A 15,120-nucleotide genomic window follows, 5' to 3' on the forward strand; every position below is an offset into this window, starting at 1 on the left:
AAGAGAAATGTATTTTTCAAGGAGAGCTCTGCTTATTTTCCTGTCTGCATCTCTATGTTCAAGACTCATTGATAATAATAAAACCATAGGGATGGAAAAATTTGTTTCAGTTTGCTGTTTAGAAAAGAGAGCATATCACTCCAGAGGAGCAGTTTGCTTTCTCTCTCCCCAGTCATGTCTTGTGAATTAAAATTCTTGTGGAAAGAACCAAGAACATCTGGTCATCACTATGAGCTTTGCTCATCGTAAGGCAGTAATTGCTAAAATCATCACCATTAAGGACAAATTTGAGTTACTGGTTTGGAATGAAATACTTGACTGAGAAGTAAATAGTTTCCTGAGCTGGTTTTGTAACAAATGAGCTGTTGGTCAGCTTTCCTTTATCTGTTGGCAGCCCACTTTGTTTTAATGCTTTAAATTCCTGCATATTCTATCCCCAAATCTGTACCTTTCAAGCATGTGGTTAGACTTAGAAAAAATTTACAGGATGAGGGTGAAAGTTGATGCCTGTAGTAAATGTGTATAGAAGAGTGAAGTGAGGAAATGCATAGGAGAGGGAGAAAGACAACTGCTCAGTGTAGAGCAGAGGGGATGAGGATGAAAGACATTTCCTAGTAGCAGCTGAGTGTAAACTTCATGTTTCCCGTGTGTATTTCCAAATAAAGAGGAGCTAGATAAAAAGCTTGATCAGAATGATAAAGAATTGTATGTATATTTTCATGCAGCTTCTAGCATTCTTCTTAGCAGCCTTCCTAAATGTGTTTTCAAGATTTAGAATAACTTCACCTGAGAAAACTCTCCATCTGAACTGCAGGCTAGACTGGTTTCCAGATGCACAAATTTTTTCATCTGTGCTGTTGTCGGAACAGGAAACAAATGTAATTTTTGGACCCTTCTAGTATGTATTACCAGCACATACTTTTTCCTTAAAATTTTCTGTTGTATAAGCAGAAGTACGTAGGTATTTTTAAGTCATGAAGTGGGTGAGTGTAGAGATGACCAAGCTGTTGCAGGTTTTGTAATCTGTGTAATAGCTGACAGAGAAGTGATCTCACGTCCTCAAGGACTGTGCTTCATCTGCATTGATCGTCTCTTCCATAAACTGGTGAGCTACAAACAAAAAAAGCAAGTTACTCATTGGTAGGAGAAGAGCTGGGGTGCTAATAAGATGGTTTGGATTTTTAAACAGCACATGATCTCTGTGGCATTTACAGGGCTCTTACCAGCAGAGTAGTATACAGATTTAATTAGGCTTATATGGATTGTCTAATTTATTCATAATTTCCTCACTCATGCCTAATTCAGCCACCCAAAACTTATGCCAATATTTACAGGATATTCCACAAGATATTAAAAGAATTTTTGATTCTTAATTACCTCTGTGCAGAGTACTGGCTTATGAGGCCTTGTAAAGGAATTTGGTGGAAAGCAAGCTGTGAGCATGTTTTGGTATTATTTTGCATGCTCTGAAATGGAAAACACTGAGGAAAGGGTAACAAAATATCAGATACTAGGGAAGAGAATAGAGCCCCCAAAGGCTTAAAGGGGTGAAGACAAAAGTATCATTGTAGGGCACAAGTAAATTCAGAAAGAGCACCAAGTTGAAAAGCATTTAGTGTGTTGGAGGAAAGCGTAGCGAGAAACAGCGAGAATAAATCTGAAAAGAAGTAGAATAAAAAATGAGGCCCTCAAATTTTTGTAACACCACAAGTAATTATTTGTTAGTAAAATTACTTCCGTTCACTTTGTATGGAATCTATTTCAATTTCTATTTTTGGTATCTTTGAATTTCTATTTTGGTATCTTTGGTATCTTTTGGTATCTTTTCCTTTCAGGTGTTGTATGCTTAAATTCGGTGGTTGTCATTTGAGATGTGTGCAGATTTTGTATGTTGCTCTATTCATGGTGATGTACCTCTGTCATCACTCAAAAGAGTTCATCATGCTCAGGAGGCTCATTAAAAGAGCCTTCAGCATCAATATCCGAAATTGTTGAGCTTTAATTTTTGTAACTGCACTTTTATGATGTTATTTTCATTTAAAGCTTGGTTTTACATACACATAGTTCAATGAATATATTCCAGCCGTAATGATTCTATGAATACAAAAATGTATTTTAAATAAATTACTGTTCAGATAGTGAGCAATTTCTCCAGCCCTGTATTTTCTCACCTTCACAGCTAAGCTAGTTTTAGATTTAACTCTTAGCACTTTAAATTTATTCTTAGGGATCTTCAGCAGTTCAGTGTTTTTAGGCCCAACACTTTGTTTCTTGTACTTTATTTTTCTGTGATACTACACGCTTGATTGCTCTGAACAGTTTCATCATTTTTATAATTAACTTGTTTGATTGTTTTGCTTTTTCCATACAAAAATACACATTACATCCTTTGCTGACTGCAATTGTCTCCTGCTCCCATTGTAACAGAGTGGGAAGTTTCCCTCATGACATATGGCTTCCTTTTTTTATCTTTAGGGGAGGTTAAACTAATTTTACTTATTCAACTCAATGTGAATTAAACAGATTTTGATATGAGAGCCAGTGTAAGTTTTAGGCCTATTTAAGCAGGAATGCAGTGTTGAATTTCAGCCTTGTATAAACAGAGCTCACTAGAGAATTGAAGCAGGAGAATGAAATCCTGATGCCACTGAAGACATGCTCTTATTTATTTCCAATATAGAGATTAAGCATGAAAATATAATTTAAGTGTAAAAAATAAGAAAGTAAGAGTTTTTATTTGTGTGTTCCTTTTTTTTTTTTTTAATGCAAGAACACTGGAATTATTTTGGAGCAGATGAGAACCTGGGTCCAGTAGCTGTGAGTATAAGGAGAGAGAAGCCAGAGGAAATCAAAGAAAATGGACCTCAATACAACTACAGGATCATATTCAGAACCAGTGAGGTAGGCATTTCAGTAATGATAGTAAAAGAAACTACAAGTGAGTAGACAAAACCAGGTGGTATGTGTGGGATTGGTGTGCTTTTCAGCAATGATAATAGATTTCTGCCTTCTATATGATCCAGGAATCTCCTGACCACATGTTTATATTACACGGAATACAAGTGAGTGCTTCAGTGAGTGGGTTATTCTGTGATATCCAATACAAAGGAAAATTGTGGAGATTGTTTTGATCAAAGCCTGAGAAACTTAGTGGAGCTGTATTGGCTAGAAGTAAGCAAAGAGTAGGAAAAATGCTTCCTCCACTTTCATACCCGGCAGTGGATAGATCTAAGCAGCATACTTTTGTATTCTGAAATGTTCTGCTAGAAATACTACTTATAATCTTCCAAGTATTAATTTCCTGTGAAGTGTAAATCTCTGGAATTATTTCAAATATTCTGTCTACTTCTAGCTGTCAGAATGAGTGACATTTTGCATATCAGTGTCTGCTTCACACAAAGCAAGTTACTTAGTGTCTTCAATCTCTATAGAGAACTTGAAAAAATAGTAAGTTTTGCTCCACTGCCATTGCTAATCAGCTTTTTTCAGTGCATAATTCAGTATAAGTTATTTTTGTTTTGTATGTTTAGCTTATGACATTACGAGGCTCAGTTCTGGAAGATGCTATCCCTTCAACTGCAAAGCATTGCACAGCAAGGGGACTTCCCCTAAAAGAAGTTCTGGAGTACGTGGTTCCTGAGCTGAATATCCATTGCCTAAGGCTGGCCTTCAACACTCCAAAAGTCACAGAACAGCTTATGAAGCTGGATGAACAAGGGGTAAGTACAGATTTACAGAATGAGACATTGTATTAAATTGTCAGATTACTGCCATGAAATGAAAAATTACCTTCTAGCATTAAGCAATGAGTCAGTCTATTAGCATGCCTTATCATCTTGTAGAGAGAGTTATATTGCATGTCTTTTCCCCAAGTTTTGAAGAATATTTGGTATTTATACAATCCAGTTCATTGCTCTCTGCCTAAATTTTTACATTAAGGTTATGGCAATTATCTATTTCAATTTATTTTAAAAGAGACTAAGTTATTGTTTTTCAAAGAGTGCGGGGAAGCAGGAGCTCTCTTCTGGTTTTATTATTGCTATCATGATAGAATAGAAATCTCACATACTAGTAAATATTTTGTTATGATACTGTGTTGGCACAACCATTGCCAGAGTGCTGCCTGGATTTTTGTTGTTGTTGTTTGGTTTTGGGTTTGTTTTTTTTTTTCCTTCTCCTGAAACGAGACTACATGACAAAATATTCTAATGCTCTTCCTCATGCCTATGGTTTTCAGTTAATCCTGGCCTCTGGAGGGTGGAACCAAGGCATGTTACCTGTATAGCCTAAGATTCATTCATTAGCAAAATGAAAGTCCATGAATAAAGTGAATCTTGTGGTTTAAAACTTTGAGAATGACATTTAGCTGTCCTGAATACTGAGGCTTTCTCTTCCTCCTGGTCCTTTTTGTTTCAGTTTTTCCTGCACAGAGTTAACATCTGCATCATTATTTCTCCTTGCTGTCAGTTTAACATTGCCATCATAAAATTGGAAGGGCTCTAATCACTATCTGTCACACAAGGGAGATAATATATCTATTCTAAACAGGTTTATAAGTAACTATCATGAAGATTTTGACAGCCTCTCTGTGGTTTGATTATTAGAAGGTTGAGGTTCCCCAAATACACATCTACCAGAAGAAAAACTTGAGCAAAGCACTTTATTTTTACCACTGAACACTGGGTATCTTTTCATGAACACCTAACATCTTGTTCCTTAGGGGTATAAGTCAGAGCTCATTGCTGTAGACACATAATTGGATATCTTTGTACCACCTGGATCACTTCAAGCTTTACTTGCACTGAGGTTCATCTGCCATCCTTTTGCCCAGTTATCCACTATCATAAGTTCTTTGGTAGCTCTCATAGCCAGTCCTCAACTCCAGTTCTGTAGAGTAATGACTAAAGTAATGTTAGCAAACAATTCCCTTACTATTCCTCACCTCTATCAGAATGTTAAAGTGTCTTGGAAACATTGTGTGTCCAAGTTCAGATCCCTACCTTAGTCTACTGATCATTTTTTCAGCTCCTTTATATATTTTATGCTCTTACACATCTAAGTGAGTTCCTTTTTCTGTACCATGGCTATTTAGAGGTTGGTTTTTTTTCTGAAGAAAAAGCATTGTTAAATGTCTTGTTGGAAATTCAATTATACTCTGTCAGGTGTGTCTCCTGCATGTGCTTATTGGCTCTTGCAGAGAACACTGTGAGCAAGTGAACACAAAGTTGAGTGGAGATGGGTTTACTATACAGTCTGTTAATAGAGGGATGGAATATGTAGATGCTAATGCTCCTCAGTATAACTGTTCTTTTTCACAGGATGAGATCATAAAAAGTTGGAGGCTTGAGTGCTTTCCTTAAATGATTAGAGCAGTGATTCCAAATATTCATGTATTCATTCTTTATGATTTGTTATATGAGCCTAAACTTAACCTGCCCTTCTTTCAGTCAGGTTTTTCAGGCACGGGATTTCTTTTAATCTCTCTCCAAAATTCTGTGTTTCTTCAGAGGAGAAAATGGAATTTAATTCAATGTTTTTCCATAAGTCAGCCCTTGAATTTAAGGATCAGTACCTTCCAGATATGCCCATCAAGAATCTGCAAACTCTCTAGTATAGGTGGGAAAAATTTCACAAAGAAAAAAGCCAGCAGAAATTTCTATTTAAAAACATAAATTCCAAATTTTTTCTAGTAAATACCTAATTTGAAAAGTAGTGTAACAATTTGCTTGAGAAGTTGGTTATTTCTAAAAGTATGAGATTAAGTTAGTCTTATTTAATATAGTCATTAAATTTCCACAATATTGTGTATTGTATGGTTTTCTGTTGCTACTTAAACTTTTGAAAATCACTAAGGAGAAGCAATAGTTAAAATTGTATTCTCTACATCAAAGTATTTTTTGCTTTTGTGGTAATGAAACAGTTTGACACTTCTAACAGAAAAAGATAAGCACACTCTGTACTAATTAGAAGCTGCATTTTTTATCAATTCCAAGCTAACAAAATTTGGGTAACAGCTGCTCTATTAATTAGGTACACAGAATGTTTATCATTACTTCTTGCTGAGTGTCACACTTGTTTCATTACAGCATGAGCAGGTGCTTGTTTGATAGAGCAAATAAGATGTTTTGTAAATTTAAGAAGACAATGAAGTGACCTTAGCCTGTCATAGCCTTTACATTTCACATAGTAACCCCTTCATTGAGACAAACTGTCATGCACCAGTTTTGATTACAAGAGGATTACAGTCTTGTCTATATTTGGGTGAGGTGTTAAAGCAGTTGGTCGTTTTCATATTTTAGTATTTATAGTTGTTTATTGGGATTTTTCTGCTTTTGGCTTACAAATTTCTGATACCATTCTCTGCTACATCTTAGGAGTAATTTTTGCTGAATTTTTTTTTCCAGTAAAGGTTTTTGTATGCAGTGATTAAATTATCTGTTGGTCTTGTTTATGATAAACTAAACAGATTGCACTTTTCAAGTTTCACTGCAACATATGTTCATTGAATTTCTTATCCCATTTTTATGGCTGATCTGTCTCTCTACTCTTTCAATATCTGCATATGACATCCAATGTCAGAAAGGGAATATTCTTCCTGCTACTATTTTGTACTGTTATTGTACATCAAATTGCATGTTCCTTATTTCCCTTAGATTGGTAACATCTGCTGTTCTGTACGTCCGGCCCATAGTGCTCATCACCTCACTGTTCATTTATTTGCTTCATGAAAAATGCATTCATTTGAATGCTTTTGTGTTAAAAAGCAATCCAATCATTCTTTAGGGCTGTCCTAGCTTCCTGGCTAATTACCATCCTCTAATCTTTGCCTCGAATGCAGAGTTCATGGTAACTTACTTCAGGTTTACTTCCAAATATGATTTAAAAATTTGAATATCAGGGCAATTGCTCATTTATTCCAGTAGAAGTTTATGGCAATTTCCTGTTCACAGAAATACTGTGAAATGTCAGTTTTTAATATCCACGATTATAATATAAACTTGCTGACCGGTTAATCCAAGATATGCTTTCCACTCTGAGTCCTAGACAAATACTTGAAGTGCACTTTTCCCATATGTATAAATATGTAAATACTCTTAGATTATTAAAATGAAGCTGCTGCTTTAGAAGTTTTACCACAGTGGCATTCATCCTTCTGCTTCCTTTTTTTAGCTTTTATTTGCAGTTAACACATGAGGTCCTTAGTTTTATCAGAAGCAGGTGTAACAATGGGGACTGCATGCTTTTTTTTCCCCTCAAATCTGCTTTGTTTTTGATTAGAAATACTTTCTTGTGTCATCCGTGGGAAATTTTTTTTTAAAGTTCAGCAAATTTAAAACCACAGCTAGTAGGTATGTCCTGCTCTTTGCATATTTACTTAATTTCTTAGGCTGACATTTTCAAAGCAATAAAGGACAGTTGTTTGTTTGTTCTTGGGTGCTGCTGATCCCACTAATGTTTATGCCTTCAAACATAACTCCTTCACCCAAAACTGAACTTAAATAGTGTAGGTGTGCTTGGTGAGAATAGGTTTTTTTGTCCTAACTTGTTTAAATAAAACTGTTAGAAGCTACTGTAACTCAGGTATTATGGTCCCATGAAACAATTCCATCCATCGTACTTCCCAGGGAATGGGCAGAGAGCAAATCTGAGCACCAAATGTTGCCTGAAAGGTTGGTCCAAGACAGGACCTGCTGCAGAGGATATGGAATGTCATGGCAGTCGTCCTGGCAGGAGCAGCAGCAGTGCCACCTCTCTCCACCTTCCTCTCCTCTCTTCTCTCTTCCCACATCTCAGCTGGTCCAGGTTCTCTGTCAGAGCAGGGAGCCCTGTTGGCAAAGCTGCTGAGCTTGGCTGCTGTGAGGCACTGAAGCTGCAGTGGGTGAGATCATAGAGTTCTCTCCCTAAGCAGAGATCATAAAAATGCACCCACAAACCTCACCTAGATCCCTTGACTCCCAAAAAAATTTAAGTCTTAATCAAACAGTCATCATGTAGAATATTTTATAAATAATAACAAAAAGACAGACGTCCATCTCTGTTTTGGATTATTTTGAGCACTGCGTACACTGATGATGGTTTTGAATTTTTTGTGGGGTTTTTTTGTTTTGTTGTTTTTTTTGTGAATGGGAACACAAAATAATCATCATAATAATTAAGTTGTGTATATTACACATTTGTTTTAACAATAAATATCATTACTTCAAATACACTGTAAAATATGCATTCTTCTTACAGGTGAATGGTTTTGGTTGGGTCTCTATTGCTGAAAGTGCAGGTAGTTAACAATGAGAGAAAAGGAGAAAGAAACAATACATCAAGGCCCAAAGTAGATGCCAGGGAATTTGGACCCAGATGATCTTTAAGGTCCCAAACCATTCCATGATTCTATGCTGAACTTACATTTTATCATAAGAAATTTGGACATTTTTAAAAGATGTTAATCAGGTATGATGTTACTCATCATGTCAGCTTATAAGGGACATTCTGGAGGGGGAAAATGAAATACACTACAACTGTGACTCATTACATATGCTTAACTTCTTCAACTTATAAAGCCAGCTTGGTCTTTGGCCTTTTTTTCCCATCTTATTTTCCTACTGCTTATACTTTATCATTGATCATTCTTGGTAATAAAACAGTACAGTAAAGTCACAATTTTCAGAGGTATTTTATTTTAAAATTTTAAATTAACTTTATTGTCAGACTGAGCAGAACCACTTCTCTGGGGGCTTTTTAATTCTCCCACTGTAAATATAATAAGATAAAACAAACTAGTTTCATTTTAAGTTCCAAAAGCTTTTGTCTCCTAAACTGTGACAGAAGCTTTAACAGCAAATCACAGTTTGTTTAGATGACTTTGCTTTCTGTGCCCTTGCAAATAACTGTTTTCACTTCCCACTGACCTGTGAGTTACAAGCCCAAACTTGTAAATCTCATGCCAGTTTTGATATAGGCTTTTTTGTGATTTTGGTCTGGCAGATTTTGGTATTTCTGCAAAAATTCGTGGGAAATTTCTGCAAAAATTTGTGGGAAGAGAGATTATTTACCTTGCAATAAGTATGCATTTTCAGTAGATGAGTTACATGCATAAATGCAAAGGCTTGCATTTGCCCTCTGCCTGTGAAAAAGATTTTGGAGACAGCAGTAAATGGCTGTGGGTGCTGCTTTCTTTCCTTCAAAAACCTCTCTTTCTGTAGACAAGATATAAAGGACACAGATGTCCTTTTTGTGTGTGATTGAATTTGGAATTGTTGGGAACAGTTTGCATTGAAGTATCACAATTATGGTTGTGTAAAAAAAAAAACAAACCACAAACCACAACTTAATTCACATCTTCAGTTTCTTCTGTATTAGGAACTTTAAATATCAAATTAGAGGAAAAGTGGAAGCAAAAAGCACAAATAGATTTGAAGTTCTGTGCCAGTAAATATTATCTTTAACGCATTTCCAGGGTTTCTCAATTTAGCTGCTTTCTTTGTTACTCATTTTTAAGTTGGAGGAGGCCAGCTGAATGCCATAGACTCTCTCAACTGAAAGTTGAATGAACTGTGAAGTGAATAATTTTCATCTACTCTTTGAAGTGTGGGAAAGTTTTGTCACTTGTTATAGAAATAAGCATGTGCTGTGCCCTTACCCTCCTGCATGGGGTGTTGAGCAGGGGATGATAACCATGGCACCATCCTAAGAATGAGACTCAAGCTCCTGGCATTGCTCTGCCAGTGCTTTCCATGTGGCTCAGTGTAAGACATTTGCCATTTGCAAAATAAATGAAAATAAAAGAACATTAATGTTCGTCTCACCTCAGAAAACGTTTTGATGACTTTAGAGGAAATACACAGTCATTGAGGCAGCTGTGGTGGAAAGCAATGAGTATTTGGAACTAGACTAACATTTGAGATTAACATTTGATAATGTAGTATTTTTTCTTTGCGAATTATGGCCTTAATAAACAGGTGAATCAAATTCAGTAGGATAAAGTTGGGATACATAATTTTCATCCTTTCCCCTTTGCAGTTAAGTTACCAGCTGAAGGTGGGTATCATGTACTGCAAAGCTGGGCAAAGCACAGAAGAAGAAATGTATAATAATGAATCAGCAGGTCCAGCCTTTGAGGAGTTTCTTCAGCTCTTGGGAGAACGAGTTCGACTCAAGGGATTTGAAAAGTATCGTGCTCAGCTGGATACAAAGAGTAAGACTTTTTCAATTTTTTTCCCCTTAGGTGAACTAAATACATCTTATGCCTGCTAACTGGCTTTAAAGATAGTTCTTAAAAATATCCTCTTTGCTAAAGGAAGACTTTTCTTAGTATCAGAAGCAAAAGCAGAGCAAGTTTGTGTTTTGGCCCATGCTTATATAGTCTTTAATCTGATAATAATTGGATTTTTCTACTAATTTGGTATTAAATTATCACTAAAGCTCCAATAGGAAATCAGTAACTATGGAGCCATTATCAGCACTGAAAATCCATCATCAGTGTGTAAGGAATAGTCTGTACAGTTGGTATGTCATAATTTTAATGATATGCTAAAAGACTGGTACCAAAAAAGTTACAAGAACCCATCTATGTAACTCCACTGTGACGAGTTGACCTATTGCTTTTCTGCTCTGTGTTGCATGTAGTTTTTATCCTAGGCAGTTTTGTCTTAATCCTGCTATCAAATATGTTATTCCCTCTGTGGTTTTTTTTCATTTGAATTATGGAAATTAAACTGGATTTGGCAGTTACAATTAACTGTAAAACATATTGCAACAAAAATGCAGTGGAAAGATGATCTTGGACGATAGCATCTGTAAAAGAAACTTCCTACTTTTTGAATCAAGCTTGTGAAATACCTGTTTATCAGCAAGCTGTATTCAATTTGTTAATCTAGTTAAAAATACTCAGGGAAATTTTGGCCTGTTTTCCTTTGAGTATTGGAACTAACCAATTCCTATGGAAATCTTTTGCTATTTTGCTCACTTGCAGCAAGGGAAATCAAATAAGGAATTGATTCATGGAGGCAGAAGAGCATTCATCAATTTCATTGGTGCAAAAACTGTGCTCTTAAGGGTCTCCTGTCACAAATACAGTAACTTGCCATGCTTTAGTGCTGCACCAGCCTATTTTGTGTCCTTCGTTCCTATAGGCATCCCATTGCCATCATCTCAGACTGTTCTTGGTCAGCCTAATCATCACTCCAGAGAGAGGATTATAAAACTTGCTGTGGTTTTAAACCTAAATTAACCTCTATTTTGCAAACATTTACCATTGAGATGGATTTATTTTAGCTGCAATATGTATATTCCCTTTGTTTTATTTACTCCCTTTAGTGCATTTCCTTGTTGCAGTTGTTGGTGTGATGTTTTTGTGATGTTACCCTTACTAAGCCATCTTTCTTCTTGGTGTGGGAGGCATGCATTTCTCTGCCATCCCTCCACCCTTTTATGTGCTGTTACCTGGTAACCTTCCCCTGCACTCATCCAAGTTTGAATTCAGTATTTTTCATTTTAGTGGATAGGATTATATATACAATTCCAGATGAAAACCAGGCAGTTTCTTGGTGTTACATTTTCTTGCCTTTACTTGGAATGCATTCTACAATACTTCCCAGACTGGGTTTTCCTTTTTTGCAGCACCAAAGTGCTGTTTTAAGAGTTATAAAAATAAGCTGGGTCAAAAATCAAATGTGTATAGAAAACAGAGAAAATACTTACTGCTTCACAACTTGTGGTTTTATATTGTGACCTCCTTGTTACTTTCAGTAGTTAAATCCTCTCTCCTCTTTTTCCTGTTTTAATAGAGACTGCTGAAAAAAAACAAACAAAAAACCTTTCTTGTTGGTGTCAGTCCACACACACTGGTTTCTAGTACATTTAAATGCTGTAGGATTAAGAGTTGATTCATCTGCTCAGATACACCCATGAAAGCTATTAGTGTGTCTTAAGTACTTGTTTGATTTTTTTTTTTTTGCTAGACAGCACAATTTTCCAGTAATGTTTGAGTTCTTCATGTTGCTGACATGAAGAAATAATTTTGTCAGATTTTGATTTGAGTACTATTTCACACCTGTTGAAATGTAAATTTTTAGTGACTGTGTCTCCTGGTTTTAAGAATTGAAGGTTTTCTGCTCCATGTTGAGGGTTAACATAGCTTGTTCATGTTGCTCAGTAGACCCACCAGCTCCATTCTGTATCTGAAGGTATAAGCAGGTTTTACATGAACCCTACAGCATGATCAGAGAGGAAAGGGGATGTTCTGAGTGGAAACTGCTGCTTTTAGTCAAGGTTTACAAGGACCTCATCAGCTACAACTGCGTAGGAACTCCTCAGTTCTCTGAAATCTTTCAGGTTATGTCATGAAATAGTTGGTGCTGTCTCATTACTCAGAATTTCTTCCTGCATAAAAACTGTTTAATGTCAGCACAGTTGATTGCAAAGATACTTGCAAAACAGATGTCTACTCATTACTTGCAAGAAAGGTCAGAGCTATGTAGGCTACTTTGCTAGTTCCTGTACATTTGACAATACTTTGCAGCAGATGCATCATGAAAGACATGAGGAAAGATTTTCTCAGTGTGGAGGGAAGCTAATTCCTACATGTACTCTGGAAATTTTCAAAAGATGATTTCAGTTTATGCAGATTTGGAAAAGTAAAGTTGCTGTGGCAAAAGGCAGTTTCAGATCAGTTGTTCTTAGAATTTTTTAGAGGTAGGGTACTAATTGGTAAGTATCCATAACAGAGCCAATTTTTGAAAGAGGAATCTCATGCATCCCATTGATTGAAAGCCTATTTAAGTATATTGGCTCCTTCAAGAGATTTAGCTTTGGATCTCTGCCAGTGCCACTGTGGAAAAGTGCTGCTACTTTTGAAGTTTTGTATATTTCCAGAATTACCAGAGGGGAAAAAGTCTATCTCCTGGCAGCCTGCACAATTTGGATAGGAAATAGAGCTTGAAAATGTCATCTGTCCCACGGGTGCTAGGAGGTTTACAGGCATCACATTAAAGTAATAAACATCACAGTAATATTTCAAATTATAACTTCAATAATTTTATTTTCTAGGTGCAGAATGTGCTTTTTCTTCCCCCCCTCAATTAGTCATATTTCTCAATATTTTAAATTGGTAAATGGGATTACCTGTATAAAGCTAAACCTGGTAACCTGGTGTGTGTCCTGGTGTGTGGCTGGATATGAAGATGAGTTAATGTGAATTGTAGAAGCTTATGAATTACCTATTTCATGAGTTTATGAACTTAGCTAATGATGGCAGGTGTCTGTATTAGGTGTTTGTACTGCTTGACTTTTTGGTTAAGATGTGAAAATAATATAAAAATGGCATGGAAGCTATTAAGTAGATTAAAAATCTAGGTATTGAATGGGCTTAAAATTGATGTTTCATTCAGGGGTTGTCAATAAAACCCAGTGTTTTGAGTGAAATAATACAGATAGATTACCATCTTAACTTGTACTATTTAACATCTTTTTCAACTATGTGGAAGTAAGAATAGACTTCTGTTGGCTCTCAGACATTTGCTAGGAGACTAAAGAAGGGCTAAGATGCCTTTATTGCTTAAGTAGCAGAAATATAGATGAGGGGAAGTGTACCTGCACTTCTCAGTTTGTGGTAGACATACACTTGTATGCTAAAAAATAGAGGATTCTGTCCTCAACTGGAGTCTGCAAAAGACTTGGGTACAACAGAAGTAGAACGTGAATGCTTGGAGTAGTCCTTGTGCATAACAAATAAGAGCAGGTTTGACAGGTCATGAATTTGAGCCAGTAACTAGGAGGAACTAGAAATAAGGCAGGGGTTTTTAACAGCAAAGATAGATGGGGACAACATTAAGCCCTGAAAAATTTTATTCTTGTGCCTGTAATTTATTTTTCTTTTCCTACAGTTTTGTGCAATAAGTTTTCCTTCGAAACAGTGAGTTGGAAGTTTTTTTTTTAGTGCACAGTTTTTAAAAGCTGCTGTAGATACAGGGTGGCCCAATCACATGGCTTCCATGGGGTGAATTGATCAGTGATACACTGTTGGTGTCAGTCACAAGTTTGGCCACTGTTGGTGCCAGGGGAAAAAAACAGCTTAAGTAGGAGTATGCTGAGACATTGTGAAGACACCTGAGAAACACTGGAAGGACAGAAGAATAAGGTGGATTTTTGGAATAATGGTGGAAGGAAAAGAGGAGCAGACATCCTTAACTAGATATCAGACCCAGTAGTTGAGAAGGACCAGATGGAGAAGGCATGATCAATAAGTATGCCATAGACTCCTGGTAGAGGGGATGCCTTCAGTATAAAAAGGTGCTACTGAATTTGTAGATCCCTCAGGCCTCTGTTAATTGCAAAGAAATCAAAGTAGATTGCAGTGCTGGTTTGCAGTTCTAACTTGAAACGATGGGTCCTATTCTGGATTCCAATCTTGAATTTTGCTGCAATGTCAGTGCTTTGATTTAAACCAAACACCTGCAATTATTGTATTAAACTTCAGAAAAAGTATTCTAGACTTGTAAGAGAGAAGAAATGTGAATGGTGAGAAAGATGCATGGCCTGTAGTGGATGTGGGCTTCCATTCTTACTTGGATTTCAATAACAGGGATTTAAGCTGGGAAGTACTTGAATATAACTGGAATCATTAAATGTCTCATTTGGATTCTACCCTTACTTTATGGTTGCAGAACTAGTGTTTGTTCTGAGAAAGTGTTCTTTTCTGCCTGAAATGAAGTCCATTAAGAAAAGTTGAAAGTTTGGCTTAAATGCCTTAGGCTTTGTTCTAGAATATTATTTGTCAGAATTGCATTCTTACCCTCTTCCTTATGATGTGGTTTTTGATTTACAGCAAAGCTGCATCTGTTTTATCATTCCATCTTGTCAAAGCTTACACCCAAAATCTGGGAAAATAGACTGTATATTTATGGGATTGTAAATGCCTCACAAAGCTTAGAGCTGTTATCTTAGTAACATGATCTCTCTGCTAATAAAACAGGCAAGATGTAGTATTTAACAGCTTTTCAAAATATGTAGACATAAATAGCTGGCATTATATAATACAGTAGCATGTTTATATAACTTGAAATAGCCAGGATGATTTTTTCCATATATGATTCTAGATATTTTTTGAATTTTGTTTGAAAATGGGCT

The 15,120-nt window shown here is 36.2% G+C and overlaps 1 protein-coding gene across 6 annotated transcripts in view; it reads left to right on the forward strand.

The window, feature by feature from the left end:
- The window catches only part of SIPA1L1 (signal induced proliferation associated 1 like 1), a 198,092-nt gene that overhangs the window by 133,573 nt on the left and 49,399 nt on the right, over positions 1-15,120 (forward strand). For all 6 annotated transcript variants that reach the window (XM_071744541.1, XM_071744543.1, XM_071744542.1 and 3 more), the window contains 3 exons: positions 2,771-2,901; positions 3,531-3,719; positions 10,015-10,189. In XM_071744541.1, coding sequence (XP_071600642.1) covers positions 2,771-2,901; positions 3,531-3,719; positions 10,015-10,189 — 495 coding nt within the window. The remainder of the gene's footprint in view (positions 1-2,770; positions 2,902-3,530; positions 3,720-10,014; positions 10,190-15,120) is intronic.

Source organism: Heliangelus exortis, chromosome 5 (assembly GCF_036169615.1).
Source record: "Heliangelus exortis chromosome 5, bHelExo1.hap1, whole genome shotgun sequence".
Classification (NCBI taxonomy): domain Eukaryota; kingdom Metazoa; phylum Chordata; class Aves; order Apodiformes; family Trochilidae; genus Heliangelus; species Heliangelus exortis.